The 27,071-nt window shown below is 37.5% G+C and overlaps 1 protein-coding gene and 1 gene segment (V, D, J or C); one reads left to right on the plus strand and one right to left on the minus strand.

Moving 5' to 3' along the window:
* Nucleotides 1–4,038: 4,038 nt before the first annotated feature.
* On the minus strand, nt 4,039–8,467 carry LOC118565313. The segment is given in 2 exon segments: nt 4,039–4,398; nt 8,404–8,467. Coding segments are annotated over 2 exon segments (384 nt in total).
* A 4,659-nt stretch (nt 8,468–13,126) lies between these two features.
* zgc:174904 (C-type lectin domain-containing protein) lies at nt 13,127–25,301 on the plus strand. The gene is made up of 6 exons (XM_036145519.1): nt 13,127–13,336; nt 16,370–16,495; nt 18,228–18,398; nt 20,644–20,807; nt 21,159–21,274; nt 24,326–25,301. The coding sequence occupies exons 1-6, from the start codon at nt 13,231–13,233 to the stop codon at nt 24,489–24,491; spliced, it is 849 nt and encodes a 282-aa protein (XP_036001412.1). The 5' UTR covers nt 13,127–13,230; the 3' UTR covers nt 24,492–25,301.
* The last annotated feature ends 1,770 nt before the right edge of the window (nt 25,302–27,071 follow it).

Here is a 27,071-nt window from a genome sequence, read left to right on the forward strand (position 1 = left end):
TGGAAAGGTGCAGAAGGTAACTTTCTAGTAATATCTGAACGTGTCACTGCAGTCTCTCAGCCAATCTGGAAGGAGCTGTTTAAAGACAATTGTATCATCACCACCATTTTAATCCCAGCATCTTCATCAGATTGGTCTGCTGAAATCCTAATTAAATCTCCAACCAGCAGAGAGATGTTTCAAAGCAAAATAGAAAATACACGGAAATTACTTATTTTAGACAATACTAATGAAAGTTCAGTTAGAAGACAAAACCGTGCCCTAAAGATTTTTCTCTCTATATGGAAAAAGACATTGATAATTTGTTCGGCTGTATCCAAGAAACAGAGATAAACTTTATTTATTTCTCAGTTTATTTAGAGACTTAAAGAAGTATCCTGAATCCATAAATCTGTGAAAATAAAATATGACCAGTTTCAGGAGCAAAAATAGAGACAAAGGTGTAAGATTCCTCTGGAATACTTTACATTTATTCATTCACACATCTGTAAATTGAGAAAAGACCCCTTAAAGAACCTCCTGGAAAAACTAAAAAACATGGCTCAAAATACAACACCACTATGAAAAATTATATTGAATGTGAAATGAAAGTAAAAGTTTTTTTTAATCAAATAAACTGTTCAATGCTGGCATCTTGTGGGCAGAAAGTACAACTGCAAATGTGCAGGACAACATGCAAGGTTTTGTTTCTGTTGGACACAAGCCTGCTGTTTTTATTTTTACTATACTCTGTTGTTTTTTTTTTGTTGTTTTTTGCAGTAATGATTATGCTTATTGTGTAGCAATTCTCTTATAGTCAAATATATATATATATATATATATATATATATATATATATATATATATATATATTTTATCTTTACTCTGCTTACATATTAATTTAACTCTGAAGTACTATGATAAGTAACCAAGACAGAATTGTGTATTGATTAGATTTTACTGTCAAATATAAAACATTTTGATACTTTGATCAGTTTTTGGCTTAGACATATTAAATCCATCTGGATTGTAACAAGAAGCAGGCAGACTTTAAATGAAAAAGAGGTTTTCAAAGATACAAAGAAAAGAGAGCAGTAGCAGAGCAACAATAGTTTCAGATTCCCAATAAATCCGATCAGGACTGGGAACACTGGTCTCTGCTCTGTAGAATTTATATTAGAAATAAGAATAAGTAAACATCTTTAGATCATTTTGATAATGTTTGTGAATTTCACAGAGCAACTATTATTTTTACAATAGACTAAAGAATACTGACAAATTTCTGATCAAGGCTTTAATGAGCAAAATAGTGTGATAATTATATTTTGTGTAGTCAGCCAGAACATTTCCATAGAGAGGCACTTTGCATCAGCAGCACCATGCTCCAGTGCTCTGGGAGAGTTTATAGTCCTGAGAGTTGAACACTGGAGGACTGACAGCTGTCCTTCATCACAACAGAAGACACAGAAATCTTCCTCATCAAAAACATGACTTTGATCTGCGTCCTCATCTGGACTCTCCTCTGCTGCTGCTTCACAGGTAAAGTCCAGAGGATCAAACTCCTCTCCTCTATCAACATCTGTCCCTCTGAAATGAAGCCCACAAAACCATCAAGCTGCTTTATGTTTTTGTCTCTGTGTCCTCAGAGTCCAGAGGTCAGGTCACAGTGACTCAGCCTGCAGCAGTGACAGCTGATCTGGGAGGATCTGCCAGGATCCCCTGTAGGACCAGTCAGAATGCTTATGGCAATATCCATGTAGCCTGGTATCAACAGAAAGATGGACAAACTCCTAAGCTGCTCTTTTACTATGTTGGAAATCGAGTCTCAGGAACTCCAGACCGTTTTAATGATGGTGGATCAAACTCTGACTTCACTCTGACCATCAGTGGAGTTCAGGCTGAAGATGCTGCAGTTTATTACTGTCAGAGTGCTCATGTCATCAGCAACCAGTGGGTGTTCACACAGTGAAAAACAGTCGTACAAAAACCTCCCTCAGTCAGCCTGAACAGAAACTGCAGCTGAATGTCACAGCAGACTCTGACACAGCTCACTAAACACAGACACACACAGAGTAACAATCATTTTATGGAGAGATTTATTACTCACAAATACATTTATATGAATAATGCACACTGAAATTCATTGCTGGTTTCACATGAAGCTTGTAAATTAACGTATTGTAATGATTGCAAGTACGAACCTAATATTCAAACCAGACACCAAGTTATGTTGCAATCAAACATGAAGTAAACTTACCTCCAACATCCAGTCTGGTTCCTCCACCAAAAGTCCACCACAGTGATAGAAACTCACTGAGGTCACAGTGACTCAGCCTGCAGCATTGAGAGCTGATCTAGGAGGATCTGCCACCATCAGTACCAACAAAGTGTTGCAGGATCTTATGAATTTGCCCGGTATCAACAGAAAAACAGAGAGACTCCAAACCTGATGATTTACCTGGGTAGTTCTCAAGCATCAGGGATTCCTGATCTCTTTACAAGCACTGCCTCAAGTGCAGAGTCCACCCCGACTATAACTACAGTTCAGACTGAAGATGTAGCAGTTTACTACTGCCAGACTGGAAACTGAGTCAACAGCTTGGTTGTTTACACACAGTGAAAAGTCGTCGTACAAAAAACTCCCAGTCAGATTTAGCTGAAAATGAACTGAAAGCTACATCTGGAAGCTGATGATGTGGTTCACTGATGACAAACACTTTATGGCACACAGTTTATAATGTAGTTGACACAAATGCTTTTTATTTGATTTGTTAACACATCAGTAAAAAGGATCTTCTGTCTTTGCCATTGATAAACTCCTACATAGTATCTCAACATAGGTTGTAGCCAATGTTATTTTTAATGGCACCTTGTATGTGAGAGAAAAGTAAAAAGGTTATGGCAATAATAGCTCCGTAGGTGTCTCTATCTAGGAAAAAAACACAACTAAGCAGATAAGCTTGTAGCCAGTTTTAAATCTAGCCAATAAGCGACAGCACGAACAGTTAGTCGCAGTAAAATCTCAGCCAAAAAGCTATATGACTAAAAAATGTAATAACTATTATTATTTTTAATGTGCTGCTTCTACAGGTGTAATTGTGTGTAAACATTAAGGAGGACCATTTGGAGAGTCTCTTATCAATGCAATAAAGAAATCCACACACTGTATGATCTGCTTTGGCAGACGACGCTTGAAAAAGTAACAATTTTAACATGCTTTGCTTTTTACAAAATAATTGTGTGGACAAAAACATTATCTCCATCAGAAACTGGTTGGTTTTTTTTCGGTAAAGAGGAATCTAGGAAAAAATTACAGCTTAGTGCTCAAAACCATGTTTCTTGCATATGTGATATTTGTAGCTAAAGTACTCTTTCATCACCAAAAAGCTTCCACACCTTTTCAAATTTTTTTTCCGTTAAGTTCTTTATTTCCAAGAAAACAATTTTTTGTTGGAGTTAAATAAGAACATCAGGTCTATGGTTTGACAGACCCAATGTATTCATCTATACATTGAAGGATTTTAGGAACTGACTGAAAACTCTTATTTCAGAAAAGTATGCTTCAAAATAATTCATCTGCTTTTAAAACCAATGGAAAGGGCTATTATGATGCATTTTTGTTTCATAGCTTTTCCTTTTTATCTTCTGGCTCTAAAATATAAGCCATTGAGCATGCACAGAGGGACGCAATCAGCAGTTCATAGTCTACACCACCAGATGTTGCTACAACCCAAACCCTCTAGCTTCTACAGTAAGTCTCAGGCTTCCACAAAGTAATGTATTTTAATTCAGGCATTTTATAAATGCATAAAGGAATTATATCATTATGGTGTACCACCTGGGAGATAAATTGATTTTAATAATTGGAATAAAGTGACTGTTTCTTTAATTATTATGCCAAGTTTAGCTGTTTCACATTTCTAGATGAAGGACAGTGCATACTGATTACTGGTTTATTTTATTTTTTTTATTGTTTTGAATAGTTGAAACAAGATCCATCATAAAAGATAAAAAAGCACAACAATATTGTTGAGGCATGAAATTAGAGAGAGAGAATAAGCAGACATTAATGTAGTTAACGAGCTCAGGACTGGGAACACTGGTCTCTGGTCAGCGTCTGTGTGACTGCAGGCTGGGAGCCCTTGGAGGCCTCACAGGTCACAGAGCCCACCTTCCTCCACTGGTCTGCAGGGAGCCTCAGGGTGCTGCTCCAGCTGTAGAGGCCGTCCTTCTGCAGCACCCCGGGGCTCCTGCTCTGCTCCCAGCTGCTGCTGCTGCTGCTGCTGTCGTCCACCTTCCAGGACAGACTCCAGTCTGAGGGGAAGCCCTTGTTGGCCAGACACATGAGGGTGGCCTTCCCCTGCTGCAGCTCTTCACTGGAGGGGGGTACAACAATCAGCGACGGAGGCACTCGACCCACTACAGAAAAAAGCAAAAAGATTAAGTGAAACTGTGGGACCCGTCCTGTGTGTGCCCTGCCTGTTGCCCAGTGACTAGTGAGACCAGGCACCAGTCCCCCCCTGCGACCCGGCAAGGACAAGCGGACAATGGATGGACGCTCTTCAGGGTTTCACTTCCTTCACCAGTTTCAGCTACAACAGCAACAAGCAGGCATGGCTGCTGAAGCGTGGCAACAGGCAGGTTTCTCATCTAAAAATAAACTTTAATTTTACTCAGTTGTTTTTAAAACCACAGTGCATTTTGTCATTCAAGTAACATTTTATATTAATCATGCTATTTTATTAACACATTTTCACACTGTTTTAAACTTTTATGAATTACGTCTCAACTAGCAAATACAGCTGAATATTTACAACACTACCCTCTCGTCGGCAAAATACATTTTCATGTCAGTAATAATCAAATTCAAGCAATTCACTCAAACAAAATTAAAGATTTTTTTTTTTCTAAAACAGATAAAACTTTCAGAGTTTGGGCTTTTTTTATTTAAAAAGTATGTTGAACACCGAATTGGACATTTACGTGAATAAATATATTTAAGGTAGTTATAAAAAGGAAACTATGTCTAATAATGAAGAAGTTAAAGTGAATTTAATAATTCTTGGCCACAAAAACATATTTAAAATTTTAGAATATTGAATCGTTTATCCATTATCTTATCAAGTAGTAAGATGAGTTCTATATTCAAGAGTGTTGGAAAATATACAAGTGGTGTAAAGATATTTTTACACAAACAACAATTATTTAAAAAAATTATTTGTATTAAATAGTGTGAAAGACTAAAAGCCTTTGCTTTTTAAAGGAATCAAATGAACTTACAGTTAACTTCAAGTCTGGTTCCTGCGCCAAACATGTGCCACAGTGATACAAACTCATCGTGCCAACAGACAAAAACCTTTGATGGTAGAGAAACACAGAACCTCCAACTCAAACCAAGCGCTGCAGCGACACTTCACACATTTATCAAATGAATGTGTTTAATTGTTTATTCCTTTAGTCACTGTTTTGGGAAAATGTCACCCAAATAGTAACCTAATCCAAAGAAGTCAAAATTTGTTATAGTCTTTGTTATAGTAATCTAAAAGTAATCTTTCTAAAGGTTTTAATGTTTCTCTATCATTCATTTTGATCATTCACTTTTCCTCATTTTTATTCTCAGTCTGATTATTTTCAGAGAAATGGTAATGATTTCTTAAGACACTGACATAAATAAGTTTTACACAAAAACTTTCAAAGTAAATTTTTTTATTAATTTGTTGTTGTTTTTTGCTAAAGAGCCAATAAATAAATTTGATTCCCTGGTTGAGAAAGTCACAACACCAGTGTCAACGCAGAGCAGACAATTCAACCAATAACCAGTTCTAAATGACATATCTCAACACATCTCTTAGTTTGTTCTCCATTTTTTTCTGAATCTAAAAGAGACACAATTAGATGGAGAGAAAATAGAATTTTAGCTCTAAGAAGACGATTCCCAAAAAGCTCTTAGCACAATGCTGATGAAAAAAGAGACACCTCGGATCCCCTTTCAAGTTTATACCGTATCCTTAAAACAAGGTAGATTTTAGATGCCAAAGATAGCTTCAATAGGTCTAAAACATATTTTTTTATCCCCACCTCTTGTATTTTTTTCCCTAAACATGTAGTATAATGCTCTGTCAGGGGTAGGTACATGGATTGAGCTGGAAATAAGTTGAAGAGTATAACAAAAAGTTCTTCAGAAAGCAGGGGAGCTAGTAATTAAAAGAAGTGATTAAAAAAGCGCACTATAATTGGTATACCATAGTTTAAACCTTTAGAAATATTGAGTACTGTCACGTTCTGGTTTATGTTTAAGGTATTTTGCCCTCCTTCCTTAGGTTCTGTGGTTGCTTTGAGTTTTGTCTTGTCTAGGTTCTTGTTTACTGTTAGTTTATCCTGTTTTGTCATCAGTTTTAGTCTTAGCTTTATTTTCTGTTTTAGGTTTGTACTTCAGGGTTGTTTTGTTCTTTATTAGATCGTGTGTGTGTAGTTTGTTTCTGTCCACTTGTCTTGTCAGCTATTTATATTTGTCTGATCTGTTCTTGTTTTGAGCCTCAGCACTGATGTCTGGTCTAATTACTTATTCTGCACACCTGCCTAACTCCACCCCTGCTGCAATCACTTCTCACCGGTTTCACCTGCTTCCACCTCCATATAAACTGTTGAGACCAGACATCAGTGCCAGGTCGTCTGTTTGAGTATGGGTGAGTCGCCTCCTGCAAGTTTGTTTATTGGTTTGCTTTTGGATTTTGACTCCTTTTCTCCAGTGTTCTGAGCCATCCTGTTCCTGTCTGTTCCTGCCTTGTCTGCCCAACTGGACTGTTTGTTTCTCTGCCGTTTTTGGATTTTGTTAATAAATATTATTTTACCGAACCTCTGCTGGTCTAGTTGAATTCTGGGTCCTCTGCTCTGATTCATGACAAGTACAGCCAGTAGCCGAGGCATTTATTAACTAATCTTGCTGTTTGGTTGTGTTGTTGAGATTGATTTAGAATATAAACAATAACTAAATCACTTTAAAAAAGCATTTAGAGCTCATTCACATATTGACATACCAGAGGAAAAGATGGGCATCAATGCATAGTGTAAGTTGATTTTATTTGATTCCTTTTATATAAATCCTTAACAACTTGTTCTGCCTGTTGATTTGGGCTGAAGGGAAGCGTCAGTAGCGGTTACACCTGGCAAGAGCAAATTCATCTTAAGGAAAGTGGAAGTTTGAATGTAAATGTTTTTTTCCGTTTTCTGCTTCCTGTCTGTAGCTAAATAACCATGGCAACGGTCAAGGATGACTGACGATCCATGGCGACAGTTTTCTGAGAAAAAAGACAAACATTTTAAAGTATTTGCTTCATTAAAAGATAATACATATATTTTCTCTCAAATTAGTAGATTATTTTAGAAGGTTAAAATGTGTGTAGGATTATGCAGAATCGTCGGTGTGCTCGCATGGTTGTGGCAGACAGTGAAATTAAGATGCTTTGCGGAATATTAGGAAAATAAAATTAAACGGTCTAAATAAAAATTTCATAATTTAAGAGTTGCCCATCTTGTTAAGTCATTTGAGGCATTCAGTTAAGTCAATTTTACAGTTGTAGCTGCAGCTATAAAACCAGGCTGGTACTGTGGTAAAATGTGCATTATGGCAACATTTAGAGAGGATTCTTTCAAAGCCAATGACTGTATGAGTTAGGTCTGTTATAGATGTCTGGGGATTAAACAGATGAACATCACCGTTGGGCTTTCAACGAGTATCGTTATTACAAAATTAAAAATATTTGTCATGAAAACAATGAGATAAAATCAAATATTTTATTGCAAACCATATTCAAGTGAAAATGTTTTCACGGAAAGATGGTGATCTTACAATAAAAATCTTAAAATCATCCACTAAAAAGCCATATGTCAATATAATCCTTGGAATGACTGCCTGAGTTAGATTATTTCCATACAGAGGCACTTTGCATCAGCAGCACCATGCTCCAGTGCTCTGGGAGAGTTTATAGTCCTGAGAGTTGAACACTGGAGGACTGACAGCTGTCCTTCATGACAACAGAAGACACAGAAATCCTCCTCATCAAAAACATGACTTTGATCTGCGTCCTCATCTGGACTCTCCTCTGCTGCTGCTTCACAGGTAAAGTCCAGAGGATCAAACTCCTCTCCTCTATCAACATCTGTCCCTCTGAAATGAAGCCCACAAAACCATCAAGCTGCTTTATGTTTTTGTCTCTGTGTCCTCAGAGTCCAGAGGTCAGGTCACAGTGACTCAGCCTGCAGCAGTGAGCTCTGCTGTTGGAGACCTCATCCAGATCAACTGTAGAACTAGTCGAAGGGTCTTCTCTTGGAACAGCAAAGATTACATAGCCTGGTACCAACAGAAAGATGGAGAATTCCCTAAACTTCTCATGTATGATGTTAATGAACAGGCGGCGGGGATACCTGGTCGCTTCAAAGGCAGTGGATCCCGTTCAGACTTCACTCTGACCATCAGTGGAGTTCAGGCTGAAGATGCTGCCGTTTACCTTTGCCACAGTATCCACATGGGTAATAGACCAGGGACGCACACACGGAGAAAAATCTTCATACAAAAACTTCCATCCAAACTGAAATGACTGTTGAACCAGGAAGTCACTGACACACAAACACACACACACACACACACACACTGGTTTTAAATACTTACTGAGGACCATGCTATGACTTTCACTGACTTCCAGGTGTTTTTAATTTTCAATCCTAACCTTAAACCTAATTGACACCTTAGTCCTAACCTTAAGCCCTAGCCCAAAAAAGAGAGGACCAAATAAGGTCACTTTGCATAAAAATTCTCACTTTAGTAAAATAGGAACACAAACACACACATACACAAACATGTTATGAATTTTCTATATGTATGAACTAATTTGACAAAAAACATTCAAAAGTGCAAAAGAGTATTACAAGAAGAACTCAACTTTATATTTAATTACTCTAATATTAAATATTTTTCATACAAAAATTTTCTGAAAAATTACTTTGCCTGTATTTTAATGGTCAGAGTGTCAGCGGCGTGAGTGTGCGCTCCCTAGTTATGAAAAAATATCTGAAATATTAGTCAGATGTAAGTCTGTCAAACTTAAGTAAACATATTTTTAACATGTTTTCTAGCACAACGCTCATGCATCTCACCTTTAAAACTTCCTAAACAGAAACTTTAGGATACAATTTCCTCATTAAAAAGTTGTATGAAAAAAATGTGCCATTGTTTTTAAATAACCTAATAATTTAACTTTAGATTAGGTAATGTATTAGAATGCCATTTAATATTAACCGTTGAATCATCAACCTTACATTTAACATATTTAGACAAATATTGTTGTTTTGTTTGCTTTTTTTTATACAAACTGAAAGTTACAGGGCAATCTATTTGGTTGGCCTTCTAAATATGCTTTCATTGAACATTCATCTACACCTGGGTTAAATATAATAAGAAAAGTATTTTTTTTAAATTAAACTTCCTTTAAATTAAACTTCCACTGGTTTCACTGAAATAACATAAAGAGAGATTTTCAATGCCCTGCCAACACACCTAATTAGAAATATAAAGCATCCTTGCAATATAGCACAGTTAAGCATTGGATCATGATTAAGAATCAAGATTTAAGACGATCTTTATTGACATTATGTGTTACCATAATGAAACTTTTGGTGAGGCACGGGCTCAGGAGGCACATAGGTACACAAAAATATGCGATACAGCAAGACATAGAAATAAAAATAAACTAGTTGATTGCATCACAACGACCTTACAGATTTGGAAAAGTAGCTGTTTTTAAGTCTATTAGTTTTTGATTTAATGTTCCTGAATCATTTGCCTTATGGAACTGGGACGAAATGCATTGCCCAGGTGGATTAGATCTGTGGCAACACGTCTGGCCTTCTCTGGCCTATCATAAACTGAGTCTAGGTCCTGTAGTCGTCACCACCTCTGATGTCGTCACCACCTGTGCTAAATCTGTCCTCTCCTGCACTTTGTGGGAGAACACCACACTGCCACACTGAGACACAAAATGATTTTAATGATAGCTATGTAGACGTTTTTTAGCAGCTTAGTGGAAAGTCCAATCCATTTCAGTTTCCTGAAGAAGACCTGTTGTTGAGCATTTTTCCCCAGGTGGAAGGTGTTCACAGTCCAGGAGATGTCAGAGGAGATGTGAATGCCCAGGAACCTGATGCTGTCCGTACGCTCCACCACCTCCTCATGCATGCAGAGAGGAGCTGATTACATTAAAGAAACACTTTTTTTCTATTACTGGTATTTGTTTTTTGGTCTATGTTTTTGTGTAGGTCGATTGGTCACTCCTCATTGTCCTTAGATCTATACAGGTATGATAGGCCGGAGAGCTGGTCAGGGTGCACCATGCTTTTCACTCAGTGAGCATTGGTCATAGGCGCTAATGACCTATGACCTTTTCTCAATACATAGGATGCTCTGGATGGATGGATGGATGGATGGATGGATGGATGGATGGATGGATGCTCTGGATGGATGGATGGATGGATGGATGACAACAAACAGTTGATTCTTAATCTTCCATTGATTGTTGCCACGGACTAGTGCAGTGAGGCACTATGGCCACTAGGTGTCAGTGTTGCCCATGCTGTGTTTACTGATGAACTTTCAGTAACTGAAAAGGAAAAAAGGAAACATCACAGTATTTCATTATTTTTGATTAAGTTATCTAAATTCAGAATTGGATTTAAAATATAGTTATTTCAGAGCCCTAAATTTGCTAAAAGCTGAGCCAAGTGCTCAACACCTAGGTGGTCTGGCCCTGCACTATGTTGCATACGGTCCCTTACAGGCTAGATTACTGCAGCGAATTGCTCTCTTACTGGAAAAACAACGTAGCCCCTACAGACTACAGCTACATGCAGATCAAGCTGCATAAGTTTAGATGAGGCCTAGAAAGAGAGCTCACTTCTCTACAGATTTAAAGTCTCTCCGTCTGCTTCCTTTAAATATTACAAATACCACTCAGATCTCTTAGATCTTCTGAAAAAAGGTCTTGGAATAATACACAAAGTAAGAAAACCCGCTGACACCCTCCTCTGTGGAACACTTTCCAAACACTTGAGGTCATTAGAGACCACTGATGTGTTTGAGAGCAAAGTTAAGACATGTGTTTTCGGTTTGACTTATCTTTCATGGCACAATTTAGTGCCCTAAAAAAAATCCTGATTTAGTTCTAGGCTCACTTTTCGCCCACAAAGACCCAAAGTTCTGCATGTTCAATCTCCCAAAGCATTTCCTTGATCATGTCTAGCCTATTTAGAGCTGTGACATTCACGTCACATTGACCTTTAAAATGTTAAATAGCTCATAAAAATTAGCAATACCAATAGCTGTTAACAATACAATAGCCCATTACAAACGTGACAACAGAATCAGATCCGAAAAACATTAAACTCTAACAGAGTAAAGATACATTGCACAAGCTTCTTTGTTAATTTCCATTAGCAGTTGCTGTGGGAGGTAATGAAGGAAAAGAGAAATCAACATGCATACGATATAAGTACAGCTACATAGGTAAACGTTAATTCAAGGTTATTTAAAAAAAAATACCATTCAAAATGAGAAAGGCTACATATTCTGTAGTTATCTTTAAATGAGTAGGACATTTGTTCCAAAAGAGATTTTATTATCAAAACTTAACATTATACTTGTTCAGTTTATGATAATAGTTATACGGCTGTGAGCTTTTATCCACGATTTTTAGAGCTTGAATCTTCAAAGATGAACAGGTTTTGACGTTGATATGCAGTAAGACAAATGTGACATGATCAAAGCATAAAAAAGGTTTTACATGCCACGTCTGAGAGAGTTACTGATATGTCTGAAGGTGGCAAGATTGTGTCCCAGAATGCATTTTGGTACTTTTACCTATATGTTTTAAAGCTGAACGTCAGGTCTAGTACAACACCCAGGTATTCAAATTCCTTAATTATTCTTCTATGATTTTTCCTTTTATATTGACATTTAGATAGTTATTTTGATAATATATTCATAATGATAAGAAAAGTCGCACAGTTCACCATGTTTTGACCTTAAACAGATATCAAACTAATATTATCAAACAATAGCCCATCACTGCTAATAATAGAGATGCCTTAGTATGTCATTGAACTCATACTGTTCCAACTTTAAACGTCGGAGGTTCAACAATATTCAAAATATTCAGAATGTTCTGTCCTCAAAATGTTCTGACGACAGATAAAAATGGAAGAGGGGAAAGTTAAAACCATTGCTTAAACCACTGCTTAAAATGTGGCCATTTGGTTTTTGGCTCAAAATGTCTTCCCAGCTTCATCTGCAGCAGTAATACAATCATTTTGTCGTAGATGTTTTCAAAGATCTATACTGTGATGTCCATTTGATCTGTGCTATCATTTGTTTTGTAAGTAGAAATGGGTTTGGGCTCTTGAGGATTTTTTGGGTTAAGATTATTTATCTTTGATTCCTAAAAATTTTAATTCCCAATTGTATGGTATTAATTATTGATCCCCCTCCCTCCCCCTTCTCACTAAAAATGTGTAAAATTTTACACATTTTTAGTGAGATGTTTATTTAATTTATTCGTATTTCATATACTTCTGAATTTTGCTTTTATCGTTTAACTTTTACCCCAGTAACAAACTGTAGGTGCGTCTCCTCAGGGCTTCAAAACTAAGGTCACATTGAACGCTATAGTTTTTTCCATGCTTAACCTCAATTTGTGTTTATTTATTATGTGTATTTAAATGCACTAAAAACACTGATTGAAACAGTAAAGTCGCGACAACAGTAGCTTGCATCCTCACTGCATCGTTTAACAAATCTCGACATAGCCCTCCTGATTATTGTACTTATTTACTTCCTACCTTAATTTTATTATTATTATTATTATTATTATTATTATTATTATTATTATTATTATTATTATTATTATTATTATTATTATTATTATGTTTATTATTATGTTTATTATTATTGTATTTATTACATTTATTTTATTTTATTTTATTTTTACAGATGAATCAGTTCTGCTTTAAGTCTAGAAAGTGTTTTTTTTTTTTTTTTTTTGGGAGTGTTCTTTTATTTTGGAAACTCCAGCCGGAACGTCTACTTTATTTGAAGCAGCGCTGCGCATTAGAAGCAGATTTGTTTAAAACCGGAGACACGGAGAAGTTGTTTTGTTTTTGTTTTTTTCCCCACTCTCCGTTAGAGTCGGTTGTTGTCGTGTTGAGATGGCGACCACCGGGAGCTCCTCGGGCCCAGACAGGATTTACTCCAAACTAATAGACGAGGGCAACTTTGACGAGTCCAGCCTCGGTCCAGATGCGCTGCGCAGCGGTAAGGAGAGCGAAACGCTGGGAGTTTATCCAGCTGCAGGATAGAGATCCATTCTGATCCCCGTTTTATTCCTGTAAAATGCTTAGTTTGTCTGCAAGCGAACACACTCAAAAAAAAGTAAACCCGGGCCTCTTTCTCTCCATTTAATGTTAACATTTTGTTTCCAGTTACACATACAAAAAAAACGGTGTTTGCTGGACTTTCTTTCTAGCAAACATTACTGCATTACTTGTTTTTAACCCAACAACAAATACCCTTTTGTTAATGTGTTAACTGTCCTGGTTGACTTTTTGAAGAGCATTTTTGTTTTTTGCCTTACAACCAGCTTTGAATTTTTAGACATTTATCTCTGCTTGTTTCCCAGGTAATTATTTCATCAACCTGTTGCGTAATATCGTCAAAAGGGGTTTGTTTAGTTTCAGCACCATGCACCCTCCAGGGCATGATCACAGTTTAATACCAACTTTTGCTCTGCTCAAGTTTTTTTTTCTGCAAACAAAATACGAGTTTCATGGAGAAAAATAGTGTTTGTTACCAAAAAAGATACAAAAATATAACACGTAAAACTTGATTTTATTTGTTTTTTATTATTATTTCAATGTATATTTCGAAAAGCTTCTGAACTGTGTTTTACTTTGGGACAAGTCCTATGACCCAAAATGCAATATATCGTTTGCTGAAACACATCTTTTCAAGGTTTCATCAGCGTTCTTTCACAACCAACATGATTTTGCAACATGAAGTGTTTGACAACCGTTCACTTCATCATGAAGGCAGGATTTTACCGCCACATTTTAGCATTTCGTCTTCTTTATTCTTCACATTTCCTGAGTACCATTTGTCTTTGCATTGTAAATCTACAGCTTTAGTGGAGCAGCAACTTCATTCTCAAAATCTGAATTTCAAGTAAAGTATTCTAATGCAATGCTAAACTTGATAGTGGATTATTTATTTATTTAATTTTTTGGTGAACCAAAATAACAATGTTAGTCACTGTGAACAGGACAAAGGAGATCGCTTTGTAAATGAAAGCAGAGGGTGTGAATATTTCATAAAGAGCTCGAAATGAAAACAGATCACTTACTGGAAGTGCGGTGATGTTAAACAAATGTCTGGGACAAGTTTAGAGTTCCTGTCGGTGCTGTTAAAGGTTGTTTTTAGGCTGCCCATGATTAAAACCTTTTAAGCAAAAAAAATCTACTTGCTAAACCTCACAACAAGTTATTATATCCATATAACCTATTCGATTATTCCTTCTTAGATTTAAATGTTAACTTCGATTAATAATATATTAGTGCTGCATAGAGCAGCGGATACAGCGTGTCACATCCCAGATCTAAACAGGTATAGCGCTTGTTTTTTTCTTCGTTCCAATATGACTCCTGACTATTTCCCTTGTGTTGTGTAAGATAAAGCAAACAGACACATGTTACAGTTCCTGAAACAGATTCAGCTCATAATCTTTGCAGCTTAACAGAAGTTTGCACATGAACTTTTTCTCTTTCTGGTGTTTTAACAGCACTGAGTGACAAGTATATTAATTCCAACAGCTCATTGTATGTGCAGTCTGTAATTTGTCACGCTGGTTAATCTGTTTATTCTCTGGCCTTCCTTGTGCTCAAATACTCTTTACTGTAAGTGTCCTCATTCACAATTTATTTATATATCAGAAAGTCCCTAATAAATCCAGCAGAATAAATTAAAGATAAAATCATTGCTTTCATTGAAGCTATATTTTGGTAGCTGATGAATGACTCAAAATCAGTATATATAGAGGAGGCATAACTTTATGACCATCTGCCTAAAGGTTTGGAGATGCCCCAACATGCCTGACCCATTTTTCATCCCTGACTAGTCTGTGGCTGCGCATCCCCATATCAATCAACCGGTGATGCAGTTTGCATTCTGGCACCTTTCAGAACCGCCATTGACTCCTTTAGCAGTTTGAGTTACAGTAGCTCGTTTGTTGGACTGACCCAAAAAGGGATAGCCTTGGCTCCCCACATGCTTGCCTACTCACTTACCTACTTAGTTTATCTTCATTCAGAATAAACACCGCAGAAGCCCACGAGGACAACATTTAATTGGAAATGGCTCAGATAGGAGCACCTGAGGCACGGCGCTTACATCTAAGTACGTTTAGAAAACATACAGTAACAAGGAAATATATAAAATTGATTATAAAAGTTAAAATTAAACAATGACCAGAGGACAGTAAAGTGGTGCGCATATAGTAAGAGTATAAAGCAGGTTTATTTAACTAAATTCTTTCATGAAAAGCTATTGCAAAATGCAAAAGCAATGCCACTTGTCAGCCAACTCTTTATGGTGCTTAAGCGGTGATGATCTTGGCAGGCTCCACAGGAGGTGCAGATTCTTCTGTGCTTGGTTTATCCGGGACGTGGTGTTCTGGGTCCAGGAAAGATTGTTATTTGCACCCGCAGAACCTTGGTGCTTTCTACCACCTCCCCTGCTGCGTTGTTGACACTCAGTGGAGAACGGCGGGGTGCGCTCTGACCGAAGTCAGCAACGAGTTCTTTTGTTTTGCCACCTTGTTCGTTTTCAAACCTCTAGCCTAGCACATCAATGTTGAGGACAAAATGTTCACTTGTTGCTGGTTAGGTCTGACCTACTGACAGATGCAAAGATGAACAAGCGATTGGTGCATTTCATTTCACCTGAATGCTATTCCTGATTTATGTATTGAGTACATAAATCAGGAATTCATCCAAAAGTTGCAAGATGGTTGCACTCGAGGACTGGAGCTGCAGGACCCTGAACAAGCACAACATTTTGTTACCTTGATTTTTTTTTTTATACAACTTTACCAGCGGTGGCAATAATTGTGGAAGGTGCTGCACCATCGCGTTGTTTTATCAGCTAACAATAATTCTCACACATCTTTTCTGCTTTTAAAAACCTTTCAGATAACCTTTTTTGTTTGTTTGTTTAAAATTAATAAGTCTTAAGTTTCACATTTATAGACCAGCAAGTTTTTGTTTTTCTTTATAAAGCAATCTCTATCGCCGCCAGATTACCCAGCGTCCCCAGTCAGAGGCCCCTGGACGAGAGGCTCGAGTCCCTACCGCTTTGCCACCATCTGCCTGGCTGTGCTCTGTGCAGTCCTCCTGATCTCCATCATAGCTGTCACCGCCCGCTGTGAGTACTCAAACCGCCATATTTTACACCCGTTCTGGTTTGAACAAGAAACTGAGTCTGTCAATTACTGCTAATAATTACCTATTAGTCAAATTTATTCAATCACAATAATAAAAATAAATGTGCAAGAATCGGGTCCTGCCTAAGATGGGCCATACCCGCTGTTCCTCTTTCTATATTTACAATCAATCATGCTGGAAAATGGACATCTCTAACAATTTACCACAACAAGCTGTTCCAAGCAGATAGATACATATTCATGTTTGTTTACTTTAAGGTTTCTTCCCCATTTTGCTCAATATTTTAATTGAAAGGGCCTGAGGGAGCATGCTAAATGTTCCTAAAATGTACCTTAGGTTAGATTTGTTATTAAGGTCAGTAATTGGGTTCTGCTGTCCTAAGGAACTGAAGGTTGCATAATATTGGAAGCTTCCAAGAGGCCGTGTCATTATCCTTGGGTGTTTGTGTTTTTAATTGTATGTTCCAGGATCACGGCGTCTTTATTCTCCCTCAGCCTGAGCCAGCATTAATCAGTAAATCCCACTCACCTGTGTTGTGGGGAGTTTCCGTTTGTTGTATTCAACTTCCGGGTTTTGATTCCTTCCTTGTCACGTCGTCTGTTTTGCATCCCCTGTTCCCGAGTTTCCCGGATTCTGTGAGCTGGTTCCAATAAAATAATACAGTCTCCGGTGTGTGCCTGTCGATGTCCTGCTGCCGCTTTGGTCCTTCACCACAAGCCTTGACGGGCTGTTTGAAGATCGGTTTCACTTATTTACCGAAGGAATGGGAAGCTCCATATCAAATGCCAACTTCAGCGTTGAGTCTTCCACCTCAGTCAGTTGTAAACCAGTGCTTGGACAGTCTCATACCAGCTGAACGGTTGTGGGTTGGGGTTTCCCATGTAAAAAAAAAAGCCAACGTGAAGCCCTACTAGGCCGGAAATATGAATAAATAAATGTCAATGAACTCCTCACCAGGCTTGTTATTGTTCACATTTTGTGTCCTCTAGAGGCCAAAGCAACCAAGTGATTATAGAGCTCATGCGTTGTTGTTAAATGTAAACGACTGAGACCCTCAGCTTAGCTTTTCTCTCACACTGAAAAAAGGGAACTAAAAATAAGTAAACTTTTCTTGAAATTAGTGTATTTGTCCTTGATTTGAGCAGGTAAATAAGATTATCTGCTAATGGAATGAGTATTTTTACCCCTAAACTAAGAAATTTACATATACTGCACTGGAAATAAGATGATGGAGATTAGTTGTTCCTAATTTAAGTGCAAAACTCTAATCCATTGGCAGATCATTTAAACTAGCAGCTCAAATCAAGGACAAATGCACTCATTTCAAGAATATTCTGCTTACTTTCAGCTCCCTTTTTGCAGTGTCCGTGTTCATTTCTGTCACTGGCTTCTTTTATATAGACATTAGTCGGCTGTTAAAGCTCAATGCAAACACGGGAGCTTATCACTTTAGTTACTGGGATAAGAAAGGCCAGTAAGCGTCAAGCTTTTCACTATTTTACATTCTAGCTCGGCTGTTATCAACTGTATTTCACAAAATAACCAGATCGTTTATTTAACTCTTCCTTGCCATTTTCAGGATAACAGATATTTGATTGAAAGAGGAAAGAGCATTGTTGTTACCCTTATTGGAATATTCTTAAAGCAATGAGAGCCATATATACTGCCTAAAATAATAAACCAACATGTCCGTGTTTTAATGTTGCCTTCAGATAAGAACACACCTCAGGCTGGTGGTGAAGCAACCGCAGAGATGCAGAAGGAGAGCGCAAATGTCTCAGCCATGAATGCGTTAATCACGAAGCTACAGGAGGAGAATAAAGAACTGCAGAAGGAGAAGGGTGAGCTGCAGGTGAAACTGACCTCCATGATGACAGAAAAAGGTACAGTTCTCTTTAAAACGTTGCATATGTTCTCAGAAATGCTTTTTCTCTTCATAATATGTACATCTGGTCTGGCGTATTGTTTAGCTGTGACACCATCCAGGGTGGCAGATTATCTGCCGTTACTCTCTATAACGTAGAAAGGATTCCTGGATCAATGTGAGTTTCTGTGCTTTCTGTGTCTCTGCTCTGTCTTCTCTAACCCCACGTGGTTGGAGGCAGATGAGCGTTCATACAATAGTGGTTCTGGTTCTGCTGGAGGTTTTCCTTCCTGTTAAAGGGGAGTTTTCCTCTCCACTGTCGCTTCATGCATGCTCAGTATGAGGGATTGCTGCAAAGCCATCAACAATGCAGACGACTGTCCACTGTGGCTCTACGCTCTTTCAGGAGGAGTGAATGCTGCTTGGAGAGACTTGATGCAACCTGCTGGGTTTCCTTAGAGAGGAAACTTTTTGACCAATCTGGAGGATTTGATTGAATTTGACTTTGTAAAGTGCCTTGAGATGACGTGTTGTAAATTGCTGCTATATATATTTAAAAAATAATTTAATTGAAAATGTAGTATCTGAGATAGGCACCAGCACCCCTCGCGACCCCATGAGGGATAAAGCGAGTAAGAAAATGGATGGATAGATGGATGTAGTATCTGCAACTTCAGTGACCGGCTGAGTTCCTGATATGTTCCCCTACTTTCATCATGGTCCCATGATTGAGTTCAGAGATGTTCTACAGACACCGTGTCATTTTCTAAGTTATAGACGCTTTCTTCACTACACCGGGTGCACAGTTATTAGACATTATTGAACAACTACCGTGCCCATTCCAAAAATATTAATAAAAATCCAATCTATTTGAAGTTTTTGGCTTCCTTAGGAGAGAATGTAAATACAATATTAGTGTGGAGAATTATTATGCAGTGAAATATAGAAATTTTACCATCTCAACTGGCTATTTTTTCTGATAAAGTGAAAATAACTCAAAGTTAATAAATAAATATATCTAATATAATTTTTTACTAAAACAACCACTTTTTTCCAATTCCAGCCACCAGCCCGTTATTTGTGGAGGCTGCCAGGTTATGGAAGATCAAGTTTTTGTGTAGCTGCAACCACAGCTAACCAAACAATTTCCAGAGGGGTCTCTTTGGTTTTTCTTTGCTGACAATTTTTAAGAAGGGTCCACAGGCCCTCTGCTGGGTTTGGGTCAGGCAAGGTGGGGTCCATGTCACAATTCCTTCACCCTTAAGGCCTTTACTTGCTAGAAAAGCAGTGCAGTACTTTAATGCATTTGATGGACCATTGTCTTGTGTTAACGTCATTCTCTTCTTGAAAGATGCTCACCTTTTCCTCCACCTCGCTGGTGTATCAGTCAAAGTAAACATTTCAAGAACTTGTTCAGTGGTGGCTGGGGGTAAGTCTTCCCTATCTTGGCCTGAGCACTGAGCCCCTTGTTCGTCTGGGTCCTCCAGGCAGGTTGCACGTCATAAATATGACAGCACTGGGGGAGGATGAGATCCTGGCATAGCTTCACCTTTTGATTATTTGCCAGTCTTTGCCAGGTGATTTGTGTCTATTTAACGTAATTTCTTGCAAATCTGTTGACCATTTCAACAAAACATTTACTTCAACCTTGCATATCTTAATGAAATACCTTTTTAAAATGTTAGACTTTTCAAAGTGAGTTATAGTTATAGTTATAGTTCCCCCATCCCAAGTCCTTTTTATAAGACGTTTTCTACCAATAGGTATTTATGCTAATGCATAATTGTACACAGAGTATGGTCTTTGAGATTTTGTCTTAAGCATATATTTGAGAAAACCTGTAAATAGCAACCCATCAGCCCATCAGTGCAAACTTGCTGTTAACAAATCCTCATATTTCTCTGATGCAGTTGGATTTATTTCAGAGAATTATAAATATTAAGGTCTCTTAAAGTGTTGGTTCTGTCAGTGGCATTCTAAACACATTGTTAAAATGGAAAATGCTTTGTACTCTAAATAATGGCACAATTTGCGGTCCCATGAGTCTTTGGGATTTCTTTAACATTTCTCTCCCTAAAGTTCCACACAGTGAAATGGACACTGATTGATTTAAAAGGGAATGAATTTCAAGTTGCTGGGGATTCAAAGTCAGGCCTTGAAGGCCGCGAGGCCTTGGCTGTGGCCTTTTCGATGTGGAGGTTACATGTTCTTCTTTGTCCATGGTTAGGTTCTTTTTTATCAGTTTTTCTATCATTGGCTTCCAGAATCGAAAGCGACCAGAGCCCCTATCGTGTGCCCTACAAACTGGCATATCTTCAACAACAGCTGTTACCTCATCCCCAAACAATTAAGAAGTTGGAGTGGCAGCCAGATATACTGTCAGAGCCAAGGAGCTCACCTGGCCATCATCCTAACCGCTGAGGAGCAGGTAAAGTGGTGAATGGTGGCGTCATCTATAAGGTTGCAGCATATGTGTTCTTTTTATTTGATTCTGTCCCAATACTACGTCAAAGTTTGCAAAATCTATCCCTTGTATGTGCTTAAAAACTCATTCAGACAGCAGATTTCTTTTCTCTGCAGTATTGGATTTCTGCTGCAAAGACAAACGTTTTGTCCAAGCCAGATTTTTTTTTTACAAAACAGCATGTTTCCTTTCTAATTCCTTTGAAGAACAATCAAATTTCAAACATATTGTTGGGCTTACAAATGCATTCTGTGTAACAAAACCAGTTTTCCTTCAATGCGATTTTCTTACACATAACTATCCTCATTCTCCCAGACGTTCTTGTGGAACCTCCTTCCCAGAGGCCACTGGAATTCATACTGGTTCGGAATCACCGATGGAGAAACAGAGGATCAGTGGAAATGGATCGACGGCACTCCGCTGGTTGGAGGGTAGGTTTCTCATCTTTCTACACCTGAGTGCCTCTCAACCAGGTCTAAAAATCTGCAGAAATCTCCCATTAACACATATATCTTGTTTTAAATTGGGCATCCTATGTTTTGTTTTGTATGGATTTTTTGTTTTTCATTTTTGTGAAGACGTAACACATAGATATGGAGCACAGTCGATATTTGAGACACAAAGTGGCAGATCCTGTCAGTCTGAGTTGTTCTAACTGAAATGACCTGAAATCTTTATATTATCAGTAGTAATACAATTGTGGAGTCTGAATGTATGACATAATCCATTCGCTAACATATCCAAAAGTGTGCCACACAATTTATTGCACTAACCGTTTTGAAATGAGAACAAGTTTTAATTAGCGACAGAAACCAACATTATAAGCGAGGCTTTTATTTTCTTTCAGTTTTGATCTGCGTCTGCTCCGTCTTTCCAGTTTTCTAGCTTCTGTCGGTTTAGTAATGACCTAAACTGGGGCAAACATTTGCAAACAAAGTGCATGTCCAGAGGACCTTTACCTTTGCTTTAGCTGCTACCTTTGACTCACTGGCAAATTTTTAGGACAGATTTTATCAGCACTGTTGGCCTAATTTGCCGTTTCTTCAACAGAAGAAACTTTTTAATTCTCTTTGAAACAACATAATCATTTGTCTTTAGTACATGATTAATGTACTAAAGACAAGATTAATGTAGTCAAAGGATTTTCAAACACTATACTTTACTTGGTACGCTGATAAGTTATTAAGTTAAAATGTTCTGTTTGCTCGGGTATAAATTTCAAACTGACCCCGGGGCCCGTTTTTCTTAGCAACTAATCCAAATGGGAAAGACAAGAGAACATGCCATTCTGATCAGACTGGTTTGTGTCTGTTTTCACTAAAACAACATATCAAAACTATTAAAACAACTGTCTTAAGTTTATTTATTTTTGCCTCAGCAGAAAGAGAGGAGGGTGGTGAGATGAGTAAAGGAATTTCCAGATCTCACTATTCGAGAATAGCAGGTTTTGCATGTTGAGATTATACCACATCAAAAGATAAATTATATTCTTTGTTATTTCTAAAAAAAAAAAAAAAAAAAAAAATGCTTCACAACCATTTACTCTGTCAGTTGTGTGAGAACGAGCCATTGACTTTCACAATCAAGGTTATCTTATCTTAACTGAGTTTAGCATTTCAGTGAATTAGAAATATCCTACATTTCATTCATACTCTACCAAATAAACTATGTTTTTACGTAGTTAATTTCAGCATAAATTGATTTGTTATTCTATGTCATAGAATCATAATATCTTTTTTTTTTTTTTTTTGGCACACAGCAGCTTTAAATCAAACATCCCCTCAGCTGTTTTTGCTGTTATTGAAACTGTGGCACATTCTTTAATTGGCATCTGGATAAATTAAAAAATTTTTACAGTTTAAATACTAGTCTTTTTTTTCCTTTAAAAGGTCAATTCAGCTCTTTCTCATCATCTTCCACTTTTTTTTCTGTCTGAATTTGTTTTGTTTTTCCAGCGTATTTAGGTTCTTCATATTTTCTACTTCTTCTTTGCGTGACAAATATTGTGTCCTTCCTTTTCATCCCTGACTCTTTCCCAGCATTTGCCTACTTGACATATTTTCTAAGAATCATCTGATTTTTCTTCCCCTTTACTGGACTGGGAATAGCTTTTGTTATTCCTCAATTGTCCCCTACATCCCTGATCTTCCTCTTTTTACCCCCTTGAAATGTTCTCTTAGTTTTGGACCTTTGTTTTTGTCCATTTTAATGTTTCTTTTCAGTTCCAACTTTTTATGCTGACTGCAACTTTTTTTTCATTCCAGCCTTCTATTACGGACAGATTGATGTTGAAATGTATTTCATTTGTGTTTTTTTTCTATTCCTTTAGTTACCATACAAAACAGCCCCTTTTCAGTATTTTATTTAGAGTTTCATTTAATGTGCTTTGCTGACATGTTATTACCCCTTTAACTTTTTCACATTTTGTCTTATTACAACCAAAACCTTCAATGTATTTCACTGAGATTTTATGCGACAGAAACACAGCACAAAGTAGTGGATCGTCCACTAAATCAACTAAACTTATCCAGAGTTTCTCATTTGTTTGTATTTAGCCCCGCAGGTCAGCACGTCTTAGAACCACCTTTTTCCTGGATGTCCAGGTTCAAGTCTTTTAGGCAGTGCCTCCCCCAGCTTTGCCCATTCTTCTTTTCAAAATAGACCAAGCTCAGTCACACTGGAAGAAAGCCTCTGAACATCTGGACGTTGACTGGGCCATTTGTGATGTAAACCTTTCCATTTTAGTTCTGGTTGTAGGTGCAGGGTCTGACCAGAGCGCCTTCTTCCACATGTTTGTTTTGTCCTACACACAGTTTGTGGCATACCTTTAAAAAAAAAAAAAAGATTTGTGGGGCGAGTGACCTCTAGCTGTAATGTGAAAACATTTTCTCACCTGAGCTGTGACTCTCTGCAGCTCCTCCAGCTTCCTTTGGCCTCTCAGTTGCTTCCGGGTTTATTGCCAGCATTGCCTGTAAAGGTTTCCTGGTGTGTTTCCTTGATTCATATGATGCTGTTTGTGCACTAATGTTCTCTAACAAGCCTCTGAGGCCTTCACAGAGGTTCAGGGTTTAAACTAAGATTAGATTACACACAGGTCCAATAAACAGGCGACCTCACATGAAGTTGCATGTACTAGACTTTGTTTAGAATAAGAGGATCTGAAAAGAAACACATTGCACAGTTTTTAACAGATTTTTAAAAGTATGTAGTCTCTTGATTCCACTTGTGTTCAATTCCTTTATTGTTGTTACTGTGCATTTTACAGTGATGTTGTGTTGCTCTGCTGGAGCAACACCACAATGCCACAGTTTGTAGGTGGCGTCTCGCTAAATAAATCCCAATGTAATATACATCAATGTTTGCAACATGACAAAAGGGGAAAAACTTCAAGGGGTGTGGATACCTTTGAGAGTAACTGCCTTTGTTTCTGGTTGTTTTAATGACTGAAGGGGTTTTATGATCTTTGTCTTCCTTCTCAAAAGTTTCTGGGAGGAAAATGAGCCCAACAACCACATAAACGAGGACTGCGGTTACATCGTGAAGACAGAAGTGTTGGAACGCGTGGCGACAAAGAGCTGGTACGACGCGCCCTGTTCCATGTCTTTGCCCTTCATTTGTGAGAAGGAGATGAGCAGCACCACGCGATAGTGAGACGTCACCAGCGCCGGTCGGAGGAAAGCGACACCTTTAGCCAGCTGGTTGCTTGGGAATCTGTGTTTTACTCTTTTTGTCTTAAAATGCTATCAGAGACATTTCTCAGATCTGAGTTTGCCTAAATTGATTAGTGACACAAACCTCATTTTCTACTTTCAGGGTTGTAAAAACTTTTGTGGCATAGCTTGCAGCAGAGTCGTCATTTTATCCTAAAATCCACGGAATTTATATTACTGTAGCCAAGGGGTCTGCAACCTGCAGCTCCGTACCTGCAAGTGGCTCTTAATACCTCTGGCTAAGTGTTATTACAAAATCTAATGAATTCAAATAAAGGTAAAACAAATCAAGGTTTTTCTTTTTTTAGACATTTTTTCAATTTCCACAACAGAATGAAACAAAGAGTCCCAGTTTTCTTTATATTCTATTTTTCTTGTCATTATATAAGTGGTCTTGTTTGTACTTCACTTCCACAAATATAGACATCTTATAAAAGAAAATCTATCTATAAACGTTTGGCAAAAGTTGTATGTTTTGTTATTATTATTGCTTTGTGGCCATAACCCTGTGCTGACCGTCGTGTTTTAGGATTATCTTCCACGTCTAAACTGTTTGTGGGGGAGAATATGCTCTATTTTCATGGTTCAAAGTAGTTAGGTCAACAGTCTAGGACATAGACTTTATATATGTAGACGCCTCGTTGGGCGGTGGCTGTCCATGCTGCGGATAAGTCAGAGCGTCCGCCATTTTGAATGTGGTAAATCTGCAGTTAGACTCAGACACTTAAACAGTATCAGAGGTACTTTAATCTAAGAATATACTTTATATTCGTAATATTTTTATTTTTATAATATTACAAGTTTATTTTTGTATCCCTTTGGCTTCATTATCCTGACTTTATTCTTGTATAGAATAAAAATAAGAAGAATCTAACCTAGCCCTATTACTCCAGGACTAAAATAGCAAACTGTGACTATTCTGGAAATATTCCCCCTTAATTCTCATAATATGACGTTTTTCTCATAATATTACCACTTTTACCACTCTTAAAAGGTTCACACGGTTCTATGAAATAATGAAGACCACAATGTTTACATTTAACCAATTGATTTTTATATTCATAACACATACACACATATATCTTTAGAGAGAGACAGAGGGAGAGACAGACATCTATAATCTGGACATATAGTTGTATATAAACACACCCATTTATTTGTAATACTTCAAAATCTATATATGCACATCTATATCTAAAAACATTGATCAATAGCTCTCTGTTCTGCCAATCTCTATCACTTAATCTATCTATATTTCTTTACAAGTATATATGAGCTCCATCCATATCTTTCTGTCTAAATACTTAAAACATATATACAGGGAACATAGACATTCACTACTTTCTGCCACATACAATATGGCGGTGAGGTCAACGTGCATATCTGCGCCCAATGAGGCGTCTACGTATATATGTCTGTGGTCTAGGAGACCTGCATTTAACATGTTTGCTTAATTTTTGCATTGGCCCTGTCAGAGTGTGTCAGTAAAGATGGTGGAGCTGTGGGGGAACGGCCATTGGGCTGATGGATTACTCTGAAGGTTTTTTCGTGAGAAGCTAGGGATGAGGGTGGGCAGCTTTGAATCAAAGAGGAAGTCTAGCCATCTGTTCATTAAGGGTATAAGCCAGTTAATAGTATCAAGGTGTAAAAAATGTTTAAAAGTTACAGCTTCAAAAAGGCTCTTCTGGTTTAAAGTCCTCTGAATGAGATGCCACAGAAAGGGCTAAAGTGAGCAGAGTTTTCTCCTAATGAACGGAGCATGGAGTGTTACAGCAGCGCCTCGCAGCATCTGTTTCTGCACGCCGCCAACCGGTTGGCTGAAAAGGTTCAACACTTTACCCTTTGCATACAAGTTAAACCAACCTGACTGTTTGTCTGTCTTTTTTTAATGTACTGTAGAAATGCTATGAGCAAATGTGTAAGCAGCTGTGGGCTGTAAAATCAAGCTGAAAGCTCAACTAATTAACCAGCTAACGTCAGCCTGTTGGGCTCCCAGTGTTAAAGAGCAGAAACAGCAAAAATGTAAAGTATTCTGAGCGATAAGCACTTGAAACTACCTGTTTTTTATTTTCTCTTGATTCTATGTCTTAGAATCAATATGACAATTAGTAATTGCTCTGACTGTATGAGTGTTTGATAATTTGGCAGCAGCGGGAATTGTATGAACATTAGCCATAAGTGGAAAATCATCATAATTAATAGAAATAAAGGCTTGAAAACATTGGTCTGTGTGAAATGATTCTATATAATTGTTACTGAAATAAATACATTTGTAATCATTAACGTTTTTATTAAAATAATTTACTAATTTATTAAATACTATTGTACATTTGAATTTTAAATCTGCATAAACCCTGAACCAGTGGTATTTTTACTTAAAATCATCATGTGTTGAGCAATTTTATAACAGCCAAATCCTTAGAAAATTCCTTGCTACAAATGCAAAATTAAGTTTCAGGTCACTAAATCGGATATACGTAAGTTTAAAAAGTCCGAATTTACCTAAAAGATTTCTTTA

Source organism: Fundulus heteroclitus, chromosome 13 (genome assembly GCF_011125445.2).
Source record: "Fundulus heteroclitus isolate FHET01 chromosome 13, MU-UCD_Fhet_4.1, whole genome shotgun sequence".
Classification (NCBI taxonomy): Eukaryota; Metazoa; Chordata; class Actinopteri; order Cyprinodontiformes; family Fundulidae; genus Fundulus; species Fundulus heteroclitus.